This window comes from Periplaneta americana, chromosome 7, assembly GCF_040183065.1.
Source record: "Periplaneta americana isolate PAMFEO1 chromosome 7, P.americana_PAMFEO1_priV1, whole genome shotgun sequence".
Classification (NCBI taxonomy): domain Eukaryota; kingdom Metazoa; phylum Arthropoda; class Insecta; order Blattodea; family Blattidae; genus Periplaneta; species Periplaneta americana.
In genome coordinates, this window is record NC_091123.1 from 147684066 (window position 1) to 147710661 (window position 26596).

The 26596-nt window shown below is 36.5% G+C and overlaps 1 protein-coding gene and 1 non-coding gene across 3 annotated transcripts in view; one reads left to right on the top strand and one right to left on the bottom strand.

The window, feature by feature from the left end:
• The window catches only part of LOC138703562 (protein CBFA2T3-like), a 330694-nt gene that overhangs the window by 7325 nt on the left and 296773 nt on the right, over nt 1-26596 (bottom strand). For both annotated transcript variants that reach the window (XM_069831530.1, XM_069831531.1), the window contains exons 7-8: nt 2985-3448; nt 1316-1533 (exon numbers count right to left, since the gene is read on the bottom strand). In XM_069831530.1, the coding sequence (XP_069687631.1) occupies nt 1316-1533; nt 2985-3448 (682 nt within the window). The remainder of the gene's footprint in view (nt 1-1315; nt 1534-2984; nt 3449-26596) is intronic.
• Nucleotides 7576-7648, top strand: TRNAC-GCA (transfer RNA cysteine (anticodon GCA)). Its single transcript has one exon. It is a non-coding gene; the product is annotated as a tRNA-Cys (tRNA).

Here is a 26596-nt window from a genome sequence, read left to right on the forward strand (position 1 = left end):
GCTCGAAGTATTTATGCATTCTTTTGTGCCACAACTGGTCTACAATTTAAAAAAAAGCCTAATTTCAAATATTCCATCTGGAGGTACGTACCGGGTACGTTTTTAAATTAATCGTTTTTTTTTTAATTTCAGCTAGTTGAACACAACTGTCTAAAATGGATTTAGTATCCATCTGTGACTGTCGTTATGTTTTGAGTGTTTTCCGGAAACTATTCACAAAGCTGTTGTTTAGAGTTGTACAAACTTAATTTAACTCAGTATTTGCCGTATCACTCGTAGCTACATTTCCTACGAGACCTTTAATGCACTGGAATGCATCATACTCCTTCTTGTCAAGTGTAGCCCAGTAATCAAGTTTCTTTATAAATTCTTTGATTTTATCCCTGACTGTTATTATCTTAACATCTTGGCTTTGCAAACTCGTAGCAAAGTGGGCTATTAGAAATGATCTTCATGTAATATTTCATGTCATTCTTGCATTATATTTTTCTATTTTGGTCGTTATTTTGGTGGTTTCCATTAATTTTGAGTAAAATCATTGTTTTCAGTTTTACAGGAATTTGTAATTTTAGTATTTTTTTTTAGTATTTATTTATTTAACCTGGTAGAGATAAGGCCGTGAGGCCTTCTCTGCCCCTCTACCAGGGGATTACAACTATAATATGAACAATAAAATTACAATTAATATTAAATTTACAATTACAATTACAATAAAAATTAAAGTACGACAAGATTACCTGATTAATGAAAGCTAGACATTTTATCATAGAAGTTAAGAACAAAGAATATTTTTGTATTTACTGAATTACAAATTAAACCTACAATAACAAAAATCTATAGTGATGAAATTACCGGATATTGAGATATTTTGTGATAGATTAAGAGAACTGTTTACAAGAAACCATGTCTGAACGAGTCTCAATTACTGACCAAGTGCCTAGTAAGTTTGCGTTTGAATTCAATTTTATTTCGACAGTCCCTGATGCTAGCAGGTAATGAATTCCAGAGTCTTGGCAGGGCTATTGTGAAAGAGGATGAGTATGAGGAGGTGCGATGGGATGGTGTTGTTAGTATTGTTTCATGGCGAGAGCGTGTTGGGGTTGAGTACCCTTACAGTTCGGTAAAGGGAGTCGCATACAGAAGTCTCTCCCAAAAGTGGGTCGCACCTTCAAAAAGTTTGGGAACCACTGAACTAGACGCACGGAGAGCTCATTCAGCCTTCTGCCGCGATACATCGTTGCGCGTCGAGCGATGTTTGACAGCAACGTAACACAGGGTGAAAAAACATACTGTATAGCGTGTATAAGAAACTCACATTCTGCTGGGAGGGCGCTGGCAGCGCGTCGCTGCTCTCAGCCTGCTGCTGCACGGCCGCCAGCGCTTCCTCAGCAGCCTGCTTACGTGCCTCCAGCAGCAGCTTCTCCATCTTGGCGCGCTCCGTCGCCACCAGCTCGCACGCCTTGCTCTCCGCCGCCGCCACGGCCCGCTGCAGCTCCGCTACGGCCTGCCGCTTCACCTCGTTCACGGCCTCCTCTGTTGGGATTAACAGATTACGGAGAGTTCAGTAAATTGGAGAACGATTGCCAAACAAGCTAGTGAATCTGAGTAATTCGAGTTTATCGAAGTTATTTTGAATCATAACTACTGTTCAATACCGAAGGGTTAATAATTGAGACCATCACCATAGTGATACAAGTAGCACGAAAGATGTTCTGAGATATATTTTAACTTTGAAGGTTGAGGGATAGCATGCCTTCAGTTCACGTAATAACATTTTTGCCCAACATAATGCAAGTAGGTGATGGAGCTCATGTATATCACTCTGTCCCTCAGTAGATACAGCATTTAGGTATGCGTCAGTGCACTTTTCTCATTTTTCCTATATTTCTTACTTATATTACTGTGGTTTTAACGGCCTCAAATGGAATAAGGCCTATCTAACACTATCAAATTTCTGTATCACAGAATATAATAAAAGTTTTGATTAAATATATATCAGATTTTGAGTATATTACACTATGTCAAAGCTTTATCATATCTTTCATCACAGTTCTAATAATCCACGACAATTCTATTTGTGTTGAAACTGTAAAGGTGCATCTACACGGTTAAACTTTTCTTTCAACTTTAAGCATTCAAGCAACGCATGCAATATTGATATTTAATATTAATTTATATATAAATTAATATATATAAATTTATATATATATATATATATATATATATATATATATATATACACGTAGTGAAGATGACTTTCGAAACGTCGCACCATGTAGACGCAAAGTCTTCTTGCATCTTAATTGAACATGCATTTTAAACTCGATTCTTTCAATATTCTTCCCAGATTGCATGCATATGCACATGGAAAATTGAACCATGTAGATGCAGCTTTAATGCAGTAATGGTTATTACATTAATACTAAAGAAGAAATCAAGGAAAAAACGTATTCAGGTTAGAGATTGGGCAGGGATAAAATATACAAAAGGAATTCATCAAACTCTATAGAGAGAACTTCAGTGTGACGATGTGAAATCCGAAGTATTTAAGAATGGATGACGAAACATTTAATGTGATTCATAATGTGATATTAAAAGTTCTGTGGTTTTCACAGACCATGTGTATTTAATGTCCGCCATTTTCTTTCTTCTTAGTCACAGATTTTATCAAAGGCATGATGATGACCATAAGTTTTATCACAGAACTGTGTCACAGCTAGAAGTGATCAAAGATGCTATATTACACTGTAAAAGCTTTTATCATATATATTTTATCTAACTTCCGTGACACAGAAATTTGATAGTGTAATATAGGCCTAATGATTACATATTGCCCTAGTAAAGGTTTATGTCAAATTAACGTTAGGTTAAAGTTAGAATAAGCCCTAGCCCATCTTAAGCCAGAACCACTCCTCCCCCCAATTCCTATCCATACCCTTCCTTATTCCTTTCCTCATCCTCATCCTTGGACATGTGTTAACTACCTGCTCTTCTCTTGACTTCGGCCACGCGGTCTTCGGTAACGCGGATGGTCTGCGCCATGATCTCGCCCGCCGTCCGCTTGATGTCTCTGGCGTCGCTGGCGTCGGCGGGTGGCGCTCCGCGGTGCTGCAAGATGGCCAGCGCGCGCTTCGTCTTCTCCACCATGCTGAGGATGCAGTTCAGCATCACGTGAATATTCTTCCACTCATCGTCCGATTGCGCGTACGGCGGGTAGCCGAACTGTTGGGGATAGTCGGCGGCAGGATGCAGGTGCGGTGGAGGCGGTACGTGGGGGTGGGTCGACGCCGTCGCGCCCCCACCGCCGCCGGGCGAGAATAATAATCCGCCGCCTCCGTGCTGCAGCAGTAGGTGGCCGCCCCCGCCGCCGCCAGGGTGGTGTCGTTTGGGGGCGGGCAGAAAGTCGCCCCCGCATTCGCTCGTCGCGCCCAGCCCGTTCTCGTAGTAGCTGGAACAATGACCAAATCTCAGCTTCGCAGTCCTTCCGCCTTCTCCCATGGTAACTCTTATACGAATGCACTAATGAGCTACACAAACGCTATGGAAAAGCAAGCAATTGCGTGGTTCTGCCCAGATTCGAACCTGTGTATTTCTAGTTGCTCTGCAAAAATAGTGACAAGTGCAGTTACAATGTCATCGGTAAAAGGCCTAATAATAATAATAATAATAATAATAATAATAATAATAATAATAATAATAATAATAATAATAATAATAATAACAATAATACAGTAAAACGTCTTTTATAAGTTTCGCACTTACGCGCTTTTCATACTTAGACATTTTCGTTTTTTCTTAGGTCCTGCAAAAGTCCTATACTTTTCACGTTAATTTATTTCGGATATGTTTATCGTTTATTCGTTTTTTACACTTGTATGATTGTATTTTGAACATCAGGAGAAACCAAATGTCATTAATTATGTTCTAAGCCAATTTCTCTCGAAATTAGGTTTGCAGTGAACATGTAAGAACGCAAAAATACAGAACGTATTCATTGTTTTAAGATGCAGACCACTTTATAATTCGTGGAAATTCGAAGCTGCCCATGCATACATCCAACAATCTTTTTTTGTCTCTTAATGATGTTTTTACTGCTTTAGAAACAACGAAATGTTTCGTAACACACCATAATGTAACTGAACAAATTCTGGAACAGTTGTCACAGTTTCAGGGCATGATTTATTTCTTACGAGCAAGCAGTTCAAAACAACTGACTTTTTTTTTTTTTGCAAAATAATCACATGCCATTATTAAATGAAAATCATACGGTAAGTAAATTTCGTAAAATCTTCCGGATTGGCATTTAAAATGTAATATGCAGGGAAAGGATTTATATGTAAATACATATTTACTTATAAAGCTAATATAATTTATATTTTGCATTATCTTTATGTTTCACAATGTGTAGGGTTGAAAAATCCTACTTTTATTTTCCATATTTTTCCATATTTTAGAGTTTAGTACATATTTTCGTTAATTTCCATATATTTTCCATATTTCATATAAAACAGTCCATATTATTAGGTTTAACAATAAAACAAAACAAAATTCCATTAACTTTTAAAAATACATTTCAACAATAGAGATTTAAACACATGTTCAGTAATCCCTTTAACATCAGAGTTATTTGAAAATTAGCAGTCCTATCAACAATGGGAAAGTAAGTTACAAAACTGTATTAATTTAATTTAAAATTTTTAACAGACTTCAGTTGTGCAGCTCAACAGTTAAATGCCAGTCAGAGTACACATAGGTTCAGTTTTGTAAATCATACTATAAAGACGGTAAATATGCCAAAAGTACGTCATTCAGTCAATTTAAAATCAAAACTAACAAGTTACATTTCAGAATTTAAAGAAGATGGTTTATCAACTGACAATAAAATATTATTTTGTAATTTGTGTCAGTGTGCAGTATCATCTACATAAAAGTTCCTGGTGCAACAACACATTACAACTAGTAAACATCAGGCCAACAAACAACTAAATTCCAAGCAGAGACAATTGTTTTTAACACAACCAACAACATCGAATGTAAGATCTGAGTTTAACATCGACCTGTGCCGTTCTCTCATCTCTGCTGATATTCCTCTCTACAAACTAAAGAATAAGGTCTTCAGGGAATTCCTTGAAAAATATACTCAACATACAATCCCGGATGAGTCAACACTTAGGAAGACGTATGCTCCATCCATCTACGATGAGACAATACAGAAGATAAGAGATGAAATTAAAGATAGTTCAATTTGGGTTTCCATTGATGAGACTCCCGACAAAGAAGGTAGACTTGTTGGTAATGTAGTTATCGGTTTGTTAAGTGAACAATATTCTGAACGAATTCTTTTACATTGTGATGTTCTAGAAAAGTGCAATAACAAAACTATAGTTAAACTGTTCAACGAAGCTATGGGTATCCTGTGGCCAAAGAGTATTATGTACGATAATGTGTTATTCTTTATTAGCGATGCTGCCCCTTATATGGTCAAAGCTGGACAAGCATTATCTGTTGTATATCCTAAATTGACTCATTTTACTTGTGTGGCGCATGCATTTCATCGTGTGGCAGAAGTGGTCAGAGACAATTTCCCTAAAGTAGATTTGTTGATTTCATCAGTGAAAAAAGTATTTCTCAAAGCTCCCAGTAGAGTTAACGTGTTGAAAGAAATGTACCCTGAAATTCCATTGCCACCAAAGCCAATTTTAACTAGATGGGGTACATGGCTAGAAGCAGTTGAATATTATGCCGAACATATAGACTCTATTAACAATGTTCTCCTTGCATTGGACTCTGAAGATGCAGTCTCAATTGATACTGCGAAAACAGTTACCTGTGACATAAGTGTGAAGAATGACTTAGCTCACATTCAGCATACATTTTCATGCATCATAAAAACGCTCAAAAGTCTCCAAAATAGGCACCTTTCACTATCTGAAAGTTTTGAAATTATAAATAGTACTGTGGAACAACTGAATCGTGGTAGAGGTAAAGTTGCAGATGCAGTAAGAGCTAAGGTGGACACTGTACTTTCAAAAAACCCTGGATATGAAGAACTACAAAAGGTTGTTGCTGTGATGAGTGGTGAATCAACAGTGAAGATTAACTTGGACTTATCCCCAGCAGACATTGTGAAATTGAATTATGTACCAGTTACTTCTTGTGACGTCGAACGCTCTTTTAGTCAGTATAAATCTATCCTCAGAGACAATAGAAGAAGATTCACTTTTCAGCACTTGAAAGAAATGTTTGTAACCTATTGTTGTGGTAACAGACAATAAAAATTGTGTTTTGTTGAAACTACATTGGAAGATAAGGTACGTCCATTATATTTTTTGTTTAGTTTGATTAAAATGTACCAATATTTAACGTACATAGTCATTTTTTTATAATTTTAAGTCCATATTTAATTCCATATTTTGGTAAAAATCCATATTTAATTCCATATTTTGGTAAAAATAACTACATATATATTTACATATTTCATATATTTTTAGTCCATATAAATCCGTTCCCTGGTAATATGCTATATTAGCCAGTTTTGACTATAAGCAGCTAAGATTTCCTTTAACTTCTTGAGTCCTGAGACATTTGTTGTTTTATTTTTAAAGTTCAGTATAATTCTACACTTAACAAAAAGTCACTGACATGAGGAAAAATGCTGAAAAAATTCAGCAGGTTACAGTTAGGGCACAAATGCAGGTATATTATACTATACTTCGGGTCTCTGTACATACATGCTATATCATATCATGTATGAAGTATGGTACAGTATACTGTAGGGTAAAGTTACCTAATGCCGTGATACCCCCAATTCCGTGATACGTTTTTTTTTCAATCATGGGATTGGGCATCTTTCTTGAAAGTTCATCGATGTCTCAAAAGTAGCTGAAAGATGCACTCTTTCGAGAAAGATGTCTGGCGCTATGATCGAAGGCAAAGCTTCGACAGACATTCAGTTTAAAAAAAGTATCACGGGATTAGGGGTATCACGGCATTAGGCAATTTCACCCTACTCTCAGGATTCAGGAGGATAAATAATTTTACATTCTTAAGGAACGTGTTTTTTTTTCTCTCTTGTACGGAGGAGGGACCCAAAGGCTTACACTGCAGCCTGAGGCTTATTGTGTTTACCACTCCTATTCTGTGGATGATTGGGTAGCCGAACGGCCGCGCTCTTGTACAAGTATAGCATGCCGCACCGTGAACTTAACCCGAGCTATGGTATGGATGATGAGGATGATATGTGAATTAACGATGGCGAAATGAGTCCGAGGTCCAACGCCGAAAGTTACTCAGCAATTCTGCTTCAATTGGTTGACGGAAAACCCTGGAAAAAACCCCAACCAAGTAACATGTCCCAAACAGAGTTTGAAGCCTGGTCCGCTCGTTTCACTGTCAGACGCGTTCACAGTTACTTCACAGCGGTAGACTTAAGGAATGTGTTACAAATTTGAATACTGTAGTATAGGCTCAAAGATGGTTTAAATATTAACTTATAAATTTCTCTCGGGAAAATGTTACTAAATTGATTTAAAGTGAAACATTGGAGGAGAATTCGATCCGGTGCTGTGGATTGAATTCGGCGTAGCTCAGTGGTCAGAGCTCTTGGTACGCAGAACCAAGGACCCGGGTTCGATCCCCGGCGCCGGAGCGAATTTTTCTCCTCAAATATTAAATATTAATCAATTTTATCCGTTCTTTCCGTTATAGTCTTCAAATGTTACGTCAGGTGTTACTAAATGTCATTTAAGTTACACATTACTTCTCACTTATGCGTTTTTTTTTCAGATCTCCATAAAAGCGTATAAATAAAGTTTTACTGTAATAATGTACTATTATAATACGTGTAACACGGGGAAGAGATTAAACATAATTAAGTGAAGTCGACAGAGAATATGTCTCGTAATAATTTTAGCTACTGACAGACTATCATTACAAACTACGAGGGAGAGTCAAAAAGTAACCTTAATAATTGTTTTATTAATTGAATATGTACAATAAGACTAAAAACACTTCATCACTTTGCAATATAGTCCCAACTACGTTCAAAGCAAGTGTTCCTGTTATACTATGTTAAAAGTGATGAAGTGTTTGTAGTCTTATTGTACATATTCAATTAATAAAACAATTATTAAGGTTACTTTTTGACTCTCTCTCTCTCTAGTACATAATTTTGACACAAAAAGTACTGGATTTAAAGCGCTTGACTACAATTATTATTAAAAGATCTGCACTATACGATACCTGCCACATTATGAGAAAATCAACAGAGTACCCATATGCTCTACATTAATTACAGCCACAGACTACTCCAAACTCCACGACTAAAACACCTGATTCCACTTGTTCAAAGATCAACAGTACGTCATGCCTGCCACATTGTGAAAACATTTCTACATAATGAGTTGACAATGCATCACTACCCAAGCTGTATTTGATACCGGTACTGTGAGTAACATTTTGTAAGAATCACAGCAAATAGTAATGATGAGGTTGATAATGATGACGATGACGATGATAGGATAGTAAGAATTTTAATCGCTATATCCTGAAGAAAGGGACTGCGATATATATTAAGCTATTTTAAAATCCGTGTATAACTATATATTTCAGTAGAGAATAGAATGGATTAGCCGACTATGAGAATGTTTAGCTCTTGTAGAGAACTATAATCGAAATTGATTAATTCGAAGTTAAAAGAACCATTAAAAATCGAATTATTGAATATTTTGATCTGTTTTCTTATTTCATACCCGAGAAGCATTTTAATTTAAATAAATAATCGTGCTTCAAGAGAAAATAGTCTAAACCAACTAAATTTATACAGTCGCATGGGAATCATACCGGATCCTCTTGTATAAAAAATCAACCCAATACAATAAGAACAAAAATATTTATTCAAGATGTTGTACAACATTGTTAAAATAGAGGACTTTCAATTTTATTTAAAAAAAACTTGACACTTTTGTTTGTCTTTTTAGCACTTAATCCTTGATTCAGACAAAATTCTTCGAGTACTGGGTGTTCAGTTCAAAGTGTATCATGGCTCGCTGTATGCCGTCATGTGGCTAGTCGATGAGCCTAGAGAATTCAATCTTCCTACACTTCCGCAGAGGTGTATTACCTATGTGTCAGAGAAGTTGCCTAGCAAGTACGGCGTTCATTCTGAAGAGTACTTACCTATACGTATGGTAATGCCGGTAGTGGCAAGAATGTGAACTGTTTGGAAACATGTACTGAGGTGGGTTTTTTCTTACTGTCGGGATATGGGGAGAGGGTTAAGACGATTACTTACGTATTTGTTGACATTAACTTCGACGGTCAACATGGACACGGAGCATTTGATTTGTACTGTGGAATGTTGCGTACGCAACCGATGATAACAAATACCCTGCGTACGACTTGCGCGCGCAAAACACAGTTCGAAAGAGGTTATGGTAGCACACAGATAGTACAGACCGCCATCTGTTGCTACGACGTTCAAGTTATACCGTACACGTTCTCAAGTTCAGATTGAACGCCTTGATTAATAGGCAACTTCTCTGACATAAAAGCTGAAACTCGCTTCAAATCGCTGACTCACAACAGTGACGTCATGACACACACTTTGAAATGAACACCCAGTATATTGAGCGATTGGAAAATTGCTTCATTCATATTTTGTTGTCCTTCAACATAGCACCTTAATTCCTGGTTGTTGTCCATGGCCTGGTCGGTTGTAGGCAGTTGTTTCTTGGGATGCTCTGGCCCTTCTCTTCGTCTGAAGACAGGGCGACAGTCTGCTAGCGCTATATTGTGGCCTGATTTTCGTAATTTCGGAACTGAATTTCGTTGGATTTTACTTCGAATTATAAAAAATCGAACTACAAACGATTTGTTAACATTGCGTTGTATAGTAATGTCAAGGGATCGAGCGAAAAGTTCGAATTATTCACAATTTCGAATTAGACAGGTTCGAGTGTACTTCATATTACACGAAATCATGTTAATACTAAAACTTACATAATTAAGTCGCTGTTATGTTCATTTTATGTAGTTATTAGTTACGATTCAACTGTAGTCAGTATTTTTATGTTTCTTTAACGTAGTCTGTGTTAATTCTATGTGATTGCTACGATACGAAATCGTGATAATACTAAAATACTTAAGAAAATTGTAGTTGAGCTCGTTTGATGGAAATTGTTTATTAATATTTATAACTGGATCTTTGAGTCAGCATTTTTAGGTTTCTTTAAAACATTCTGTGTTAAGCGTAGGCCTATCTGATTGGTAGGATACGAAATCGTGATAATACTATAAATACTTAAGAAAATTGTAGTTGAGCTCGTTTGATGGAAATTGTTTATTAATATTTATAACTGGATCTTTGAGTCAGCATTTTTAGGTTTCTTTAAAACATTCTGTGTTAAGTGTAGGCCTATCTGATTGCTAGGATACGAAATCGTGATAATACTATAAATACTAAGGAAAATTGTAGTTGAGCTCGTTTGATGGAAATTGTTTATTAATATTTATAACTGAATTTTTGAGTCAGTATTTTTAGGTTTCTTTAAGACATTCTGTCTTAAGTGTATCTGATTGCTAGGATACGAAATCGTGATAACACTAAAAATACTTAAGAAAAATTATAGTTGAGCTCACTTGATGGAAATTATGAATATTAATAATTATAGGCTAACTAAATCTTTGAATCAGTATTATGTTTCTTTATGGGTCACTGGCTGAGAAGAAATTGCCTACTGAAGGATGCACTGGAAGGAATGGTGAACGGAAGAAGATTTCAGGGCAGAAGAAGATATCAGATAGACGACATTAAGATATATGGATCATATGAGGAGACGAAGAAGAAGAACACTTATGTAGGGGAGAGTCGGGTAGTATCGGACATCGGGTAATATCGGACAGTGCGTTTCTTTCATCTACCACCATATGGTAGTACCTGAATGACATGGTTACGTTTCTCTATGCGACATCACAGAAACGTAACCATGTCAATCAGGTACTATCATCGTGTGGTAGATGAAAGAAACTCACTGTCCGATATTACCCGATGTCCGATACTACCCGACTCTCCCCTATGTATGTATGTATGTATGTATGTATGTATGTATGTATGTATGTATGTATGTATGTATGTATGTATGTATGTATGTATGTATGTATGTATGTATGTATGTATGTATGTATAACACATTCTGTGTTAAGTGTATGTGATTGCTAGACTACGAAATAGTGATTATACTAAAGTGCTTACGGAAATTGCCGTTAATTTTATTTATATGTATTATTAATTACTATTTAACTTCAGGTTATCTTGAGAAGTGTTTTAACACAAGTTATATTAAGTATAGGTGGTTGCTGGGATATGAAATCGCCGTTACACTAAAGCGGAGGTAAGAAAAGTGTATTTTAGTTCATTTTTGTTCATTATTAATTACAAATTGAACCTGATAGTCGGTCTTGTTAGCACAATCTGTGTTAACTATTTGTGAGGGAAAGTCCACCGGGAGCCGGGACATGTTTCATGCGGTGCGGACTGTATTTATAAAACAGCTGGTCTATTTCCCAGCGCGCGCCGTCGATGTGTTTATCTTCCTTTGCTGTTTTCGCTCTCTGTCCCGGGTTCCCTTCCTTCCGATCGGGAGAGAGACGGAGCGAATCGCAAGATAAACAGAGCGGCGATACCTCCGCTCATTGCGCCACGGAGTTTTAATTATTCGTGGGCGCGCCCCACATTCTGCAAACCACCGGCAACAATGTTAACTAGCGCTCTGCCGCAGCGTCAGTTACTTTTTGGGGGTAGCGCGGCGCTTGACGGAAAGCAAATGTGTTGCGAGGATCGGATCAACGTGATGCTGATTCTATCTACATCTCAGATATTACTCTCAAAAAGAATAAATGTTCTTTTCCTACAACCGTTACACTATTATACAAATAACTAGCCGTACCCGTGCGCTCCGCTGCACCTATTAGAAATAAATATAAAGTAATTACATAATTAAAATAAGACGTTTGATCCAGGGAACAACTTTTACAACAGCGCAAGATAATCTGCTTCGCTCATTACCCATTTTTTTTTTTGCATTGCATTTATTGCATATATATTTTATGTATTTTAGCATGATTCAATTGAGCATAATTAAAATTTGAATTATAAAATAATGGATTGCTAAGCTAACGTACTATTACTGCACACTAAATCAATAATTGTTAATTCTCTGAGGTTAAAAAGAAGTGTACATAAATATTATTTTAAGAAACACAGAAAACGAATGTACAAAATAACCTATCAAATTTTCTGTGCATAAGAAGCTATTTTAACCTTACCTGTCCTCGATTTACTCAGACGTTACTGTAATAACATTATAGCATTATGTCCATCTAGAGAAACTACACTTTCCAATGGTGAAATAATAATTAATTATACAAATTGGTTAATTTAGCTTCTGATATTACTTCATACAAACACAGAAACATTCTCTGTAGGCTGTGTTTAATAGCTTTCGATTGTTGATGTCCAAGGCCCCTGTTTCGATTGTTGTTGTCCAAGGCCCCTTATAGACGAAGTCATTTGTTCTTTATTCATTGCACCGTCTTAGATGGCGTTATCTTAGTTTTAAAACTCATTTATCTCATTAAATATCAGTCCTATCAAAATTTTGTAAAGAATAAAACTTATTGGAAATCATTTTTAAAGAAAATTTTGTTATGTAACATTTTTCACAAAAATCAATAATAAGCCAGATATTTCGATTTATTTAATTCAGGCCCCCTTATAACCCCCCTTTTAAATAAAGTATTTTGAATGCCATATAGCCTAAAATCTAAGTGACAACGAACTTAATTTATATTCCAATTTTCATATAAATCGGTTCAGCCATTATCGCGTGAAAAGGTAACAAACATACAGACAGACATACAAACAAAAATTTCAAAAATGCGATTTTCGGTTTCAGGGTGGTTAATTATATATGTCAGGACCAATTATTTTTGGAAAATCGAAAATTACCAGAAAAATTTCGGCTACAGATTTATTATTAGTATAGATAAGTACACAATTCGTGGAACATAATACACATAATGGTAGCTGTACTCCAGATTTTAGAAATTGTAGTAAAATACAACCCTGGGAAGCAAGTAAAAAATAATATAGTACAGAGAATCATGGGCGGAGAGAGAACCGTTTTCTTGGGGGGGGGGCAAAACAAAACCATAGAATCCCCATAATGGGATTATGGGGGACATCATTTTACCGTTATGGTACAGTATATCGGAATATGATCATTTCATAAAGGTATTTTCGGGGGCATGTTTCTTACAGTGTTGCATCCATATCAGCTATGTTTCGGACTGAATTGTACAGGACTGAACTGTAAGTCTACTGCAAATTGTAATAGGGCATAACTTATAACAATCTCCCTCTTTTTCTCTCTCGATACAGAAACAGATGCATATATCAATAAAAAAAAAACTACGTAACAGTGCTAACAGAAAATTTTTTATATGAAGTTTACTTTCCTGAAGATATCACACGAAATGTGAACTCTAAGTATTTTATTTATTCTCGTCTTTAAGTTTGCACATTATACCGGGATCACTTTTCTTTTTTCTGTATTGTTGTGCAGTATGTTATTCATATTTCTCCAAGTGGCGGCCTGAACACCTGCAGACTTCCAACACATGAGTACAACCTGTTACAAAATAAACATTACACTGCTTCCATTTCTCAATGAGGTATAGGAATTCTTACACATTCAGAAATTTAAAATAAATATTACAATCCAGACACATGATCTGAAGACATTAATTCATCAACTTAAGCACTGAAACTTAATCATAAACAAAAGCAAAAAAGATCGTATGAATTCAATATTTTCTAATGTTAATAGGAAAAAAAAAAAAAAAAGAGTTTAGACAAGTTTGGTGGGCAGTGCACCCCCATAACCCCCAACTCCACCCATGTAGAGAATGGCAATTCTTTACCTGGGATATTATACTCAAAAAGAAAAAGTATCCTCTATCTATAACGGTTATACAATATTTTTTTAGTTGGTTATTTTACGACGCATTATCAACTGCTATGGTTATCTAGCGTCTGGTGCGATGAAGGTGATAATGCTAGCGATAAGTCCAGGGTCCAGCGCCGAAAGTTACCCAGCATTTGTTCTTAATGGGTTGAGAAAAAACCTCACAAAAACCTTCAACCAGGTAACTTCTCCCAACAAGGATTTGAACCCTGGCCCGCTCGTTTCACGGTCAGACAGGGTAACCGTTACTCCACAACTACAATATTTCACAACGAGAAGTGGGAGAAAAGTTCGAGATCAGAATATGTCAAATTCCTCAGGACGGGGTTCGTAACGATAGAGTATTATGCACATCATGGCAGCTGTACTCCATATTTTAGAATTGTAATAAAATTCAATCAGAAAAAACACGAAAAAACTACAGTACGTAGAGATTTCGCCAAATAGCCTGTCTTTTTCTCTGACAGAAGGAAACACAGTTAAAGCTGCTGACAAATAAGCTGACACTCCACTGAAATCACCTACCGCAACGCGTGTCAAAAGAAGTTTTGATCTCGCGGCTAAACGTTCTATTAGGCTCCTAGCAAAGATGGGAAAAAATTGGCTTCAGAAGTTAAACATCAAAATACAAAATGTACAGATCTTCGATTGAGAAGTTAAACGTCGAAACTCAGCAGTAATGAAAGAACTTTTCCTTAAGGATCAAATACTAGAATCAAACAGTACAAAAGTACTTATCGCTTGAAGAGTCCTACATCAAAATTAAGCGGTAAAAATAACTTTGTGTTAGAGAGTTAAGTGTAAAAACCCAATAATACAGCAATACCTTTAGTGTTAAGAGATAAATACAGAACTAATTGCTCTATTGAGAAGTTAAGCACCCAAATTGTGAAGTATAAACAACTTTCATTCTACAAATGCAAATTGAATAAACAAGGGGGAAGACAGGGGACATAAAGGACGTCCAAGAACACATCCAAGATATCAAATTCACACAAACGGAGTCGGAGGGAATCCAAATCTTGATGATGTTTACCATAATGATGATGTTAATATAACTACATTAGTTATCTTCATTACTTTCAGGACCCCAGAGTCCGTATTTGTTGGTATTTTCCGCCCCGAGATTTATGATACCAAATAATTGAAGGGTGTCTGGAGAAAACAGGGAATGTCACAAAATATCATTATCGAGAAAAACAAGTTTTAATACCTGAACATTCCTTTTTTTAACTAGTGTTCCAAATGTTTTTTTTTTATTTATTTTAGGTCTCATAACTGCTGGGTTTTCTTGCGACCACAATATTCATATACAGAACAAAACAAGTGAAGCAATGAAGATTACAAAGTAGGCCTACACAATATATTACAATGTATCTAGAGGTTAAAAATAAATAAATAAACAAAATAATGAACAAAGTATATGAACAGTATAAATTTTACAATCAAATCATATTGTACAAAGAAATTTCTTTAAAGAATTGAATTACTTGTGGAAGAACATTTGTATTGTTGAGTGCTGTAGATATATCCTTCGGCATTCTATGGTGACGTGTTTGACTGTGAGGAAGCAATGACAGGTTTCATAGGTTGGTGGTTCATTTCTTGATATGAGGTAGGAATGGGTTAATTTTGTATGTCCAATTCTTAATCTTGATAATAAAACCTGATCTTTTCTATTAAGCTTGTGGATTGGCATAGGGTAAATTAGGGTCTGTTGGATAGTCGGGCATGTTGGACACTCTGTACTTTAACGTGTTACCTCACCACTTGTGGGCACCATATTCTGCTACAAGTTAATGACGGAAGTAGCCACGAGTGGGGCTACTTCCGTCATTGACTTCTAACAGAATATGGTGCCCACAAGTGGTGAGGTAACACGTTAAAGTACAGAGTGTCCAACATGCCCGACTGTCCAACAGAACCTAGTTTACCTTATTAATAGAAGGGCATTTTGATTTGCATATAATTCACATGAAGAAATTGAAAAGGATTCTGGTAACTTAACAGATATTATTATAGATATATTTTAATTTGTCCTACAGAATTTATCTGTAATATTGACACTTAATATTTTAGGAGAAAAATTCGCTCCGACGCCGGGGATCGAACCCGGGTCCTTGGTTCTACGTAACAAGCGCTCTGACCACTGAGCTACGCCGAATTGAATCCACAGCACCGGACCGAACTCTACTCCTTCGATGTTTCCCTTTGTGGCCTGACTCCAAGTTAGATTATGTTGACGTGTTTCCAATGTCAACTGCCATTATACTAGGAGCGCACTCAGCTGAGTGACTTGTTGGCCGGGAATCCGCAGTTATTATGCACTGCTAGCTAAGAGAATATTATAGATATATTTTAATTTGTCCTACAGAATTTATCTGTAATATTGACACTTAATTTTTTCTCCTAAAATATTAAGTGTTAACAGTTATTATTTCATTTTCAGATATCACTGCACATCCACTTCCATCACTTGATTTAGAACCATCAGTATAAATTGCGATGTGATTAGTGTAAGAATTTCTAATCTCATTATACAGACATCTGTATTCAATTTGGCTGGTCTCAATTTTAGTATGTTGGGTTAAATCTAAATTTATATGGGATTTCGATAGTGTCCATGGTGGATTACTGTTTAACGTTATCTTACACGGACATTTCCACTTTTAAATTTTTTGTGATTGCATAGTTCTGTAGCCCCAGTTACCACCTATAGAATGCGCTGTATATAATAAAATCACTAAAAATAGATATTCCTTGTTTTCTACCCAACATCCTTCAATGGATGTCTTTGTCAGGCTTACTGGAGTACATTCATAGAGTAACATGTCAGGCGATCACTTCTTTTAACCTAAACTTGGGGTTTTCATAATATTGGTTCGATTCTACTGGGTATTCAGTTCAAAGTGTGTCATGGCTTGCTGTATGTCGTCACATGGCTAGTCGATGAGCCTAGAGAATTCAATCTTCCTACACTTCCGCAGAGGTGTATTATTTATCTGCCAGAGAAGTTGCCTAGCAAGTACGGCGTTCATTCAGAAGAGTACTTACCGATACGTACGGTAACGCCGGTAGTGGCAGGAATGTGAACTGTTTCGAAACATGTACTGAGGTCAGTTTTTTCTTACTGTCGGGATATGGGGAGAGGGTTAAGACGATTACTTACGTATTTGTTGACATTAACTTCGACGGTCAACATGGACACGGAGCATTTGATTTGTATTGTGGAATGTTGCCGTACGCAACCGATGATAACAAATACCCTGCGTACGATTTGGTCGCGCAAAACACAGTTCGAAAGAGGTTATGGTAGCACACAGACCGTACAGACCGCCATCTGTTGCTACGACGTTCAAGTTATAACGTACACGTTCTCAAGTTCAGATTGAACGCCTTGATTAATAGGCAACTTCTCTGATACAAAAGCTGAAACTCGCTTCAAATCGCTGACTCATCAACAGTGACGTCATGACACACTTTGAAATGAACACCCAGTATACGCCTGTTTTCTAGCAGTACATTATCCATTCAGTGAGACCGTCACAATTTCTTTTTGTGGCAATGTCTACACCGTATCTGTGATACCAAACAGCCGATGTCCTCTATGACTTAACGAATCACAGTCATATGTTACATGTAGCTCCAAAACAAAGACTCTAGGTTTGCACCCTGTAGAAAGGATTTTAAGGGTACAAGCCCCCTTGAGTAAGCGCGCATCAAGGAGCGGACAGACATTGGAATCAATATTCGTGGATACATAACTTCCGTATACTCAAAAACTTTGCGGTGTTTTGCATTTTGAATGTGACTGTCGGGGGAGAGAACCAGCTGTTACATCCACTTGCAGGCTTTCGTCACCAGGTGGTGCTGATTTCCTACCCCCTCCCCCCGCCCGCCTTGCTCTACTCGCCCGCGCCCCCATTCTTTAGATACAGAAACAATATGGCTCCCCCGTAACACATCATTCGCGCAAAAACTCCGACGCCGTCGCCGCCGCCGAATTTCGTTAATGTCTCTGCAATATTGATAACAGGATTTCTGCGAGCAATTCCACCGCGGCATAGCGCAGCAATAATATTTATCTTTCTGAAATGTTCTGTCGCTGTGTGCATTTGATGTTTTATTCAGTTAACTTTGATCGTTTAGACGTACGATATCAAGCGATTCCGATACCAGAGCATTGGTTCTCCACACCAAAAAGCTGAGTTCACATCTTGGAGAGTGAGAACGTGTTCAGTTTAGGTTTTCGCGGGATATTACAATTTCCCCTGCCAGAATCACAGCATTTCAACATTAACTACCACTATCTTAAATATTAGGGTAAACTAGGGTCTGTTGGACAGTCGGGCATGTTGGACACTCCGTACTTTAACGTGTTACCACGCCACTTGTGGGCACCACATTCAGCTAGAAGTCAATGACGGAAGTAGGCACGAGTGGGGCTACTTCCGTCATTGACTTCTAGCAGAATGTGGTGCCCACAAGTGGCGTGGTAACACGTTAAAGTACAGAGTGTCCAACATGCCCGACTGTCCAACAGACCCTAGTTTACCCTATGATGTAACGCAGGCTATAGAGAGGATCGCGTAAGAGCAGTTCCTAAAAGCCTAATTTGGCCGTCTCATCAATGTTGCCAGCTAATACCAGATATCATCAAAGAGGGTAAAATCACAATGGCATGTACAATAATAATAATAATAATAATAATAATAACAATAACAATAACAGCATACTATTAACAATAACGATGTCTTGCTTATTTACTAATTCCCATTTCAGTTTCGTTGACAGGCCTTCTCTACTCGCACTCTCAACCATCAGTGAAGGGGAAGGTGCTATTATTCATCTTACTAACGTTCGACTGATTGACTTTCAACATAGTGAAAAATTATATTATTGAAATGTTTACTGATAATCTATATTTCAACATAGTGAAAAATTATATTATTGAAAATGTTTACTGATAATCTATATTATTGCTGTTTATATCAACTGGCACATTAAAAAGCTACTGAGAACAGAAGACAAATGTTTTCTCCACCGCTAGTTGCTATTCTACAGCACGCACAATGGGGCAATCTGCACTGTGTCACTCCTCCATGACCTTATAATACAAACTAACATTCCTTAATATAATTATTAGTTGAAAATATTGTAAGAAAGACACTGAAATATATTCAACCATGTAATTGTTGAACGTCTGTGTTATTGTATTTTATATTCAGTTATGTACTTTATTTAATATTTTATTTTCTTGTGTTTTCAAATTGAGGGGTGCAGGTATAAGAGGTAACAGCTACCGCTCTGTTACTGACGAACTCAGGGCAAATAGAAGGGGAAAGAAATCCTTTCGCATCCTCTCAACTTGTATGAAATGTCATTTAGGCCTACATCTCATTTTTATGTTGGGAGGTATTTTCTGAATGAAGAGTCCACTGCAAGAATGATGGATGTCACTTTCTTGTCGAAAATGAACCAAGACTGTCAATGCATAGCTTAAGACATATATAATGTACATAGAGAGTTATATGGCATTAACACTGATAGTCATTGTCCAGTAATGATCGGAAAATCACAGTTAAGCTTTGAGCGCTAAGCATTTCAAACTTTCAATTGCTTCTCCTGCAAAATGTATTCCAAATGACATCCATCATTCTTGCAGTGGACTTTTCAAATGGTTCAATAATTTATGAAAGAGTAGGCCTATACTTTCCACCTGGACCTCTCGCACATTATGTTGAAAATTAGTAGATTAATATGATCTAATATTAAAATGTATTTTGTCTGACAACATGAAATTCATTGCTTTGACTAAACAGTTCATGATTCACGAGACATAACCTAAAAATGTATTTTGTTTCATCGCGTGAAATGATTAGTACAAACTCCGAAAACCGAATGTCACTTTAAAATGTATGTTTAAGAATACTTACTTATTCCTAATAATTTTGCTATTTTAGTTATAATTGCTGTCATCGATCACCCAAGTGCATATATCACACCATGCGTTACATTTATTTACACTTATCTGATTACAATCTTGAATTGTAACCACAACACATAAAATAACTATAAAGTATTAATATAATTCTGATATGAATTAATTATTAGTATCTTCGAATTTCACTAGCTTCCAGTAATCGGCTCAGTAATCTATAACAATTTGAATTTTCAGAATTTGCACTGCCGACAACAGCTGTTCCTGCTACCAACATACCAGTTAGAAAATCACTACCAGTTGTAGTATTTCTCAGTATCGAAATTAGAAACGAAGTTGGAAAAACAAAATTCAACCTTCAAACTAGAAAATCACCATAATCCACTAGCATATGTGGCAATGGGGGAAAAATTATTAGGTTTCACCCTTAGGGTATTAAGTAAGCTGATCCGGACTATAAAGTGCTACGGTGCGCAAAGCGATCTGCAGATTACTTCTAAGGGGACGCTCGATCGACAATAAAAATTATTCGCTGTTGAGAAAAAAAGAAAATAAAAATAAGTCTTCAAAGTGCTTATAATTTTTGTTAACTAATGGTGCGTACATGACTTTTCGTCATTCATCCATATGAAGCCAAATGTGTAGTCCAATTTACTGACGGAGTCGTTGCCCAGAGTGCGCCGTAGGAGGCTGGTCTAGCTACACCCGAGATGAGATGATGATGGAGATTTATTGGGATGCGACAGTGGAATCCGAGCTCCCGAATAAAACACTCGTGTTACCTGGATCACGAGCTTATCCAACACAAGTTATAAATCGGGGGTACATCGGGGATCGAACGTGGGTCCACAAGATTGTAATTCCAGCATTATAGCCACTAGACCATCGTGGGGGCGCGAAGGTAAATTATAGGGCACTCAAAATTTGTCGAATTACTGTCAGCGAACGTAGCAGTCTGCCGCCTCTTCAGTTAACGTACTTACCTCCTTGCCATTCTCTATCTGCTAGCAAAGGTAACTCAGTGCCTAGACATGAGACTGGTCGAGATATCTCGAATTCAAGACTTGTCTTATTATTCTTTCTACTTCTTTAATTTTTGCAATGCTAATTTTGCATATTTACAATTATCACAAATAATACTACGAGAAATTTTGATATCATCGACAAATTTACGAAATAGTAATATACGTTACACGAGCGGTATGTTGACGTTTTCATGTTCGAGCAAAAGATTGAAAAAGCGAAACGTAGTTGAGCTTTTTTAATTTCCGAGAACATGAAAACAAACATACCGCTCGTGTATCGTACATTATTTTGTGCGAAGATCGTTTATTACATACCTGAAAGACGAATTTCTAATTAGTTGCAATGAAATCTCCATGTTGGTTTCTGTTTAATGACGGCAACTTCGGAAAACCAAAATATCTTTCTTCAACATTGTTGCTATAAAATGTTTTCTGTGTTTACTATACTCCAGCAGGCCGTGATATACGTCTGTCTTTTTTTCCCCCCAGTCTATAAATGCGAACTTAAAACAAACGGTAAGGTTATGTAATGATTTATTTTTCATTTTAATATTTTAACAATATTATTTATATAACATATTGCAGTAATAACATCGGCATCTGGAATCTCGTTGATTTTTTCACGGCTTCCTTAATGTTACTTGTATCAGGAATGCAATAAGTTTCGTGGAGTAGTAAACTTTACTTAATTTTTGCAAATATTTAAAAACAATAATTAACATTGCAATTTAGGTGAAATTGCAGTGGTAAGTTTCCAATTTATAATTATTACTATGTTAAACGTCTCTAAAAATAATATGTTAAAAGCCTAAAGCAGTAAAATGAATGTCGCGCTTAAGCGGTAAGAAGAGGGAAATTGTTATGTGTGTTACGTTGGGAATACTGAATGTGGTATTCCACACTTACCGCGTATTGGTTCTGTGCGGAAAACAAGCAAATACGCACGATCTCGCACAAAACTTTATTCATTCATTCATTTAGTGTTCTGCCCAAGGGCAAGTCTTTCACTGCAAATCCAGCTTTCTCCAATCTTTCCTATTTTCTGCCTTCCTCTTTGTTTTCTCATATGATCCATATATATTAATGTTGTCTATCAACTGTTATCTTCTTCTACCCCGAACTCTTTTCCCGTTAACCATTCTTTCCAGTGTATCCTTTAGTAAGGAAATCAAAACCTCGAGTAGTACTTATTACGAGTAGTACTATTTAGTGAACATAATAATGAATGAATGATTGATTAATAATATGAAGCTAATAACGAATATTATGTTATTAAATAAAATATTTAATTTGCTGACCCAATATTATAATATTTAAAAGGCCGGCATGGCCTTGGCCTCCTATAACATGAAGTTCATGGGCAAGCAGCAAATTATGATGAATGAAATATAAAAATTAGACAAATATTTGAGGTAATGACATTTTATTCTGAACTATACTGCATTCCATAACGTCTGAGCCGATGTAAACACCGGCAAAAGAGAAAGGAAGGATGATAATTGCTCTTCAGTCAACGGTAGAGGTCATATTCCAGACTTATCCTGAAGTTGGGTGTCTGAAGCGTTTCTATCTCCGCCCAACTTCAAGATAAGACTACAATGTTACCTTTGCCATTGGTTCAATAGCAATAAAATTATCCTCCTTCCTTCCTCTGTCGGCAATGTTTACGTCGCCTGTCAGACATTATGAAACGAAGTATAGGTAATTTATTTATTTATAGTATACAAGCCGTTTTTTTTTATTGTTTGATGTTTCTCGAATCTCGTAGTTTCTTTCAATACCGAATTCTGAAAATTGATTCAAAACTATAAAATGGCCGGTATGACATTGACTTCCTATAATATGAAGTACACAAGTAAACACTTGAACACATCTTTAGAATTAATTTTATTACGATTAATGACACATCTGAATTAGAAAAATAGCCTATTTGAGGTTATAACATCTTATTCTGAACTAGATACTTTATCCATAGCATTGAAGCCGTTTCTTTATTACTTGATGTTTCTTGAATTCCTAATATCTTTATGCTCGACCATGCCGAAATGTAGTAATTATACACCTGGTAGCAGCCCTTTAATGGACCTCATTAAAGTACACCTATTCATTAAAGTTCAGGTCTTCCACCAATCAGAAAACGCCATTGTAGCAATATGAAAGCGCAAGTATCGATTATTCTCGGATATACAATCGAAAGACAACTAGCGAAACGTCACGGAGACTGGAAATCCAGTACTGTCGCAGAAGGTTATGTTCTGTTACTATAATAAATAGCCTTAATTGTAAATAATATTCAAATAAATTCAATTTGTCATCTCGTTTTTCAATGTCTGAATCAATTTCAAGGTTATATCAAGATTAATGTTCATTTTACTCTCTAGATTATATCAAGGTCAATGACATTTGTTCCTCGGAAAAAATCAATACTTTCGCGTCTGCGCACATCTCACAATTTACGAGATATTGCACAAGGTCAGTTCCGCTCCCCAGTCAGATAAGAATAACATGAATACTTATGAATAATTTCAAGTTAGAAATATGGTCGAGCATAAAAAGTCGTATGAAACTTGCTTATAATGGTAATTAAGACGCTCGTATGAAAATTATGAAACTCGCTTGCGCTCGTTTCATAAACATGCTCGCGTCTTAATTACTACCATTATAGGCTCGTTGCATAATGTACTATTCAATACAGAATTCTAAAAATAAACTTATTCCAAACCATTTAAACGGCCAAGATAGCCTTGGCCTCCTACAATACGAAGTTCATGAGTAAATATTTGAAAATAGCTTTAGAAATATTATAATTAATGAAACATCTAAATTAGGCAAATATTTGAACTTGTAATATTTTATTCTCACTAGGTATGCCAGTGTCTATTCGCTGGGTTGGCCTACTTTATTTACCTATTGATAATTTAGGAGTCGTTTCTTTATTGTTTGATGTTTCTTGGTTCTCGTAACTTCTTTCGATACAGAATTCTGAAAATTGATTTCAAACTGTATTATTTAATTGGGCGGCATGGTCTTGACCTCCTGTAATATGAAGTTCAAGAATAAACACTTGAAAACAACTTTAAAAACTATGTTCAATTAAACATTTAATTAGACACGTATTTGAGATTCAGACATTTTATTCTGAAGTAGGTACTTCATGTCGATTAAGGCGCTTGCCTGCCGGTCTGAAGTTGCGTTTGGGCGGGGGTTCGTTCCCCGCTTGAGCTGATTATCTGATTGGGTTTTTGCCGAGGTTTTCCCCAACCGTAATGTGAATGCAAGGTAGTCTATGGCGAATCCTCGGCCTCATCTCACCAAATATCATCTCGCTATAACCAATCTCATCGACGCTAAATAACCTAGTAGCTGATCAGCGTCGTTAAATAACAAACTAAAAAAGATATTAGAGAAGCCATTTATTTACTGCATTATGTTGCTTGAATCTCGGAATTTCTTTCAACATAGAATTCCGAAAACTGATTCCAAACTATCGCTTCATTTCTTTTTGTATTTATTAGCGTTGAATTTTTCACAGTGGCGTGACCGCCAGGGCCTTCTAAATTGTCTGCGTAGGAGGAAACAATTACCTAGAGATATCGATAAAACAAAATCAGAATTTATAACAATAAATTTGCATTGATAGGCAGCTCGGTCGAATAATTCACGACACAGACAAAATATAGATCACGTTTTCAGCATCAAGATACTGTAAACGTGCATTCTCGTGAAAATATTGAAATCGAATTTTTGCAGAACGACAATACTAAAGTACAATAGACGAACACTTAAATAATATACACTCTAGATGTATTGAAATGTACTCTTGACGTGGTAACGATTTCTGTAAATAAGCTACGTACGCGATCTCCACTTGTCAAGGTTAGCTAATCTAAACCAAACTTAAGCGGTTAGGTACAGCTTACAGCAGTAAAATTGTGGAAATATTCAACATTTTTTCCTCCATTACTGGATCTTGTGCAGTAATGAAAATTAGTATGTGTAAAACACTGTCCTGTTGCTATATGAAAAAAGTATTTTTACGATTAAAAAAATTATTTACATTTTTTTTCAAAATTCATTTCATTGTTTAGTGATGAAGCGTTACCCATATAACTTAAAACTATCCAACATTCTGTGATGAAAGTTTTTGTGTGTATTTATACATCTACAATATGATGCAAGATCATTTCTCTAACTTCGTTAGATCGTGTGATAAAAAGTAAATTCATTTAAAAATGGTCAAATATCAGTATTTTCTTGTAACACAAAATAAAAAAAAATATTATTTATTAAGGAATGTAGTTGAAAGAACTTGATATTGTAAACACAAGTTTCAGCAATAAAATAAAAGAGAGAGAGAACATGAAAAAGTTAACAAGGTTATGAGTTATGAGGGAAACACTTCATCACTGCACAGTGAACTGCCACCGTTTTGAATTTTGAAAATATATGTATATGTTTTTGATCGTAAAAATATTTTTTTCATATATCAGAAGGACAGTGTTTTACACATACAAATTTTCATTGTTGTACAAGATACAGTAATAGAGAAAAATAGTTTAATATTTCCCAAAATTTTATTGCTATAAGCTGTACCTAACCCCTTAAATACATTATTAGAAGAATCATTACAAATTTGTTGGTGAGGTATGGATGTTTGAGTCACTGCAGAATTATTTAAGCATCGCAAAGGAAAAAAAAACAGGATATCATGGTTTATTACATCCCTCAGATATAGTACACTGATCCCCACTGAACAGTTCAGTTTTGAGCACAGTCGAGACAGGCGGCTTTTGAGTTAGTGGCGGTGAACTGTTTGTGCTACATGCCCATCCTACTCGTTAATTACGCAAGGTCTTACGCAAGTGATATATTGCCAACAATGGATGAATTATGGAGCGATCCTGCCTTTTGTGTTTCTTGTCTTTTGATATTTTATTCACTCCCTCTGACATGCACAGACCAGCTCCGTGCCTGTAAGACACTTCTCCGACAGCTATGCCGAGCGGGAGGCGGATCTTGCAGGCGCTCCGCGACAGATTGCGCTGCGCATTGCACTAGTAATCTAAGGACGTTCAAGTGTAAAGCACAGCATCAAGTCCGGAAATTTACAGATAATTTTAACTCATTACATGAACGCTGTGGGGACAGAGACTGCTTTAAACGTACAGTGACACTAAGCCGGGAGACAGTGCATTAAAAAACCTGGTGGAGATAGGATTTTTCATCCATAACTTCGACATATTGGCTGGGTCACTGGCTAAAGCCGCGTATCCACTAAGCGAGGCTGCATCGCAGTGATTAACTCGCTCCATGTGGACTGTTCGTTGGTGAAGATGAGCGTATTCCGAATCTCAGTGCTGTGCAATCTGATGGCATCACGGTGTTCCGAATTTCACCGATGACGTCACTGATGTTCCACCGGTGTCGTACCGGTTCCATCAGCTTGCAGAGGAGGTGGCAGTCTCCATCAGCTGCCATCAGTGAATCTGATTGGTTCTTGTATAGGGCAAGAATTAGCAGACGAATGACATCGTGCACTGTTGTGTCATGGCGGTGTGTTCTGCTGTATTGTTTGTAATGAGCACAACGTAAAAACAATATGTTAA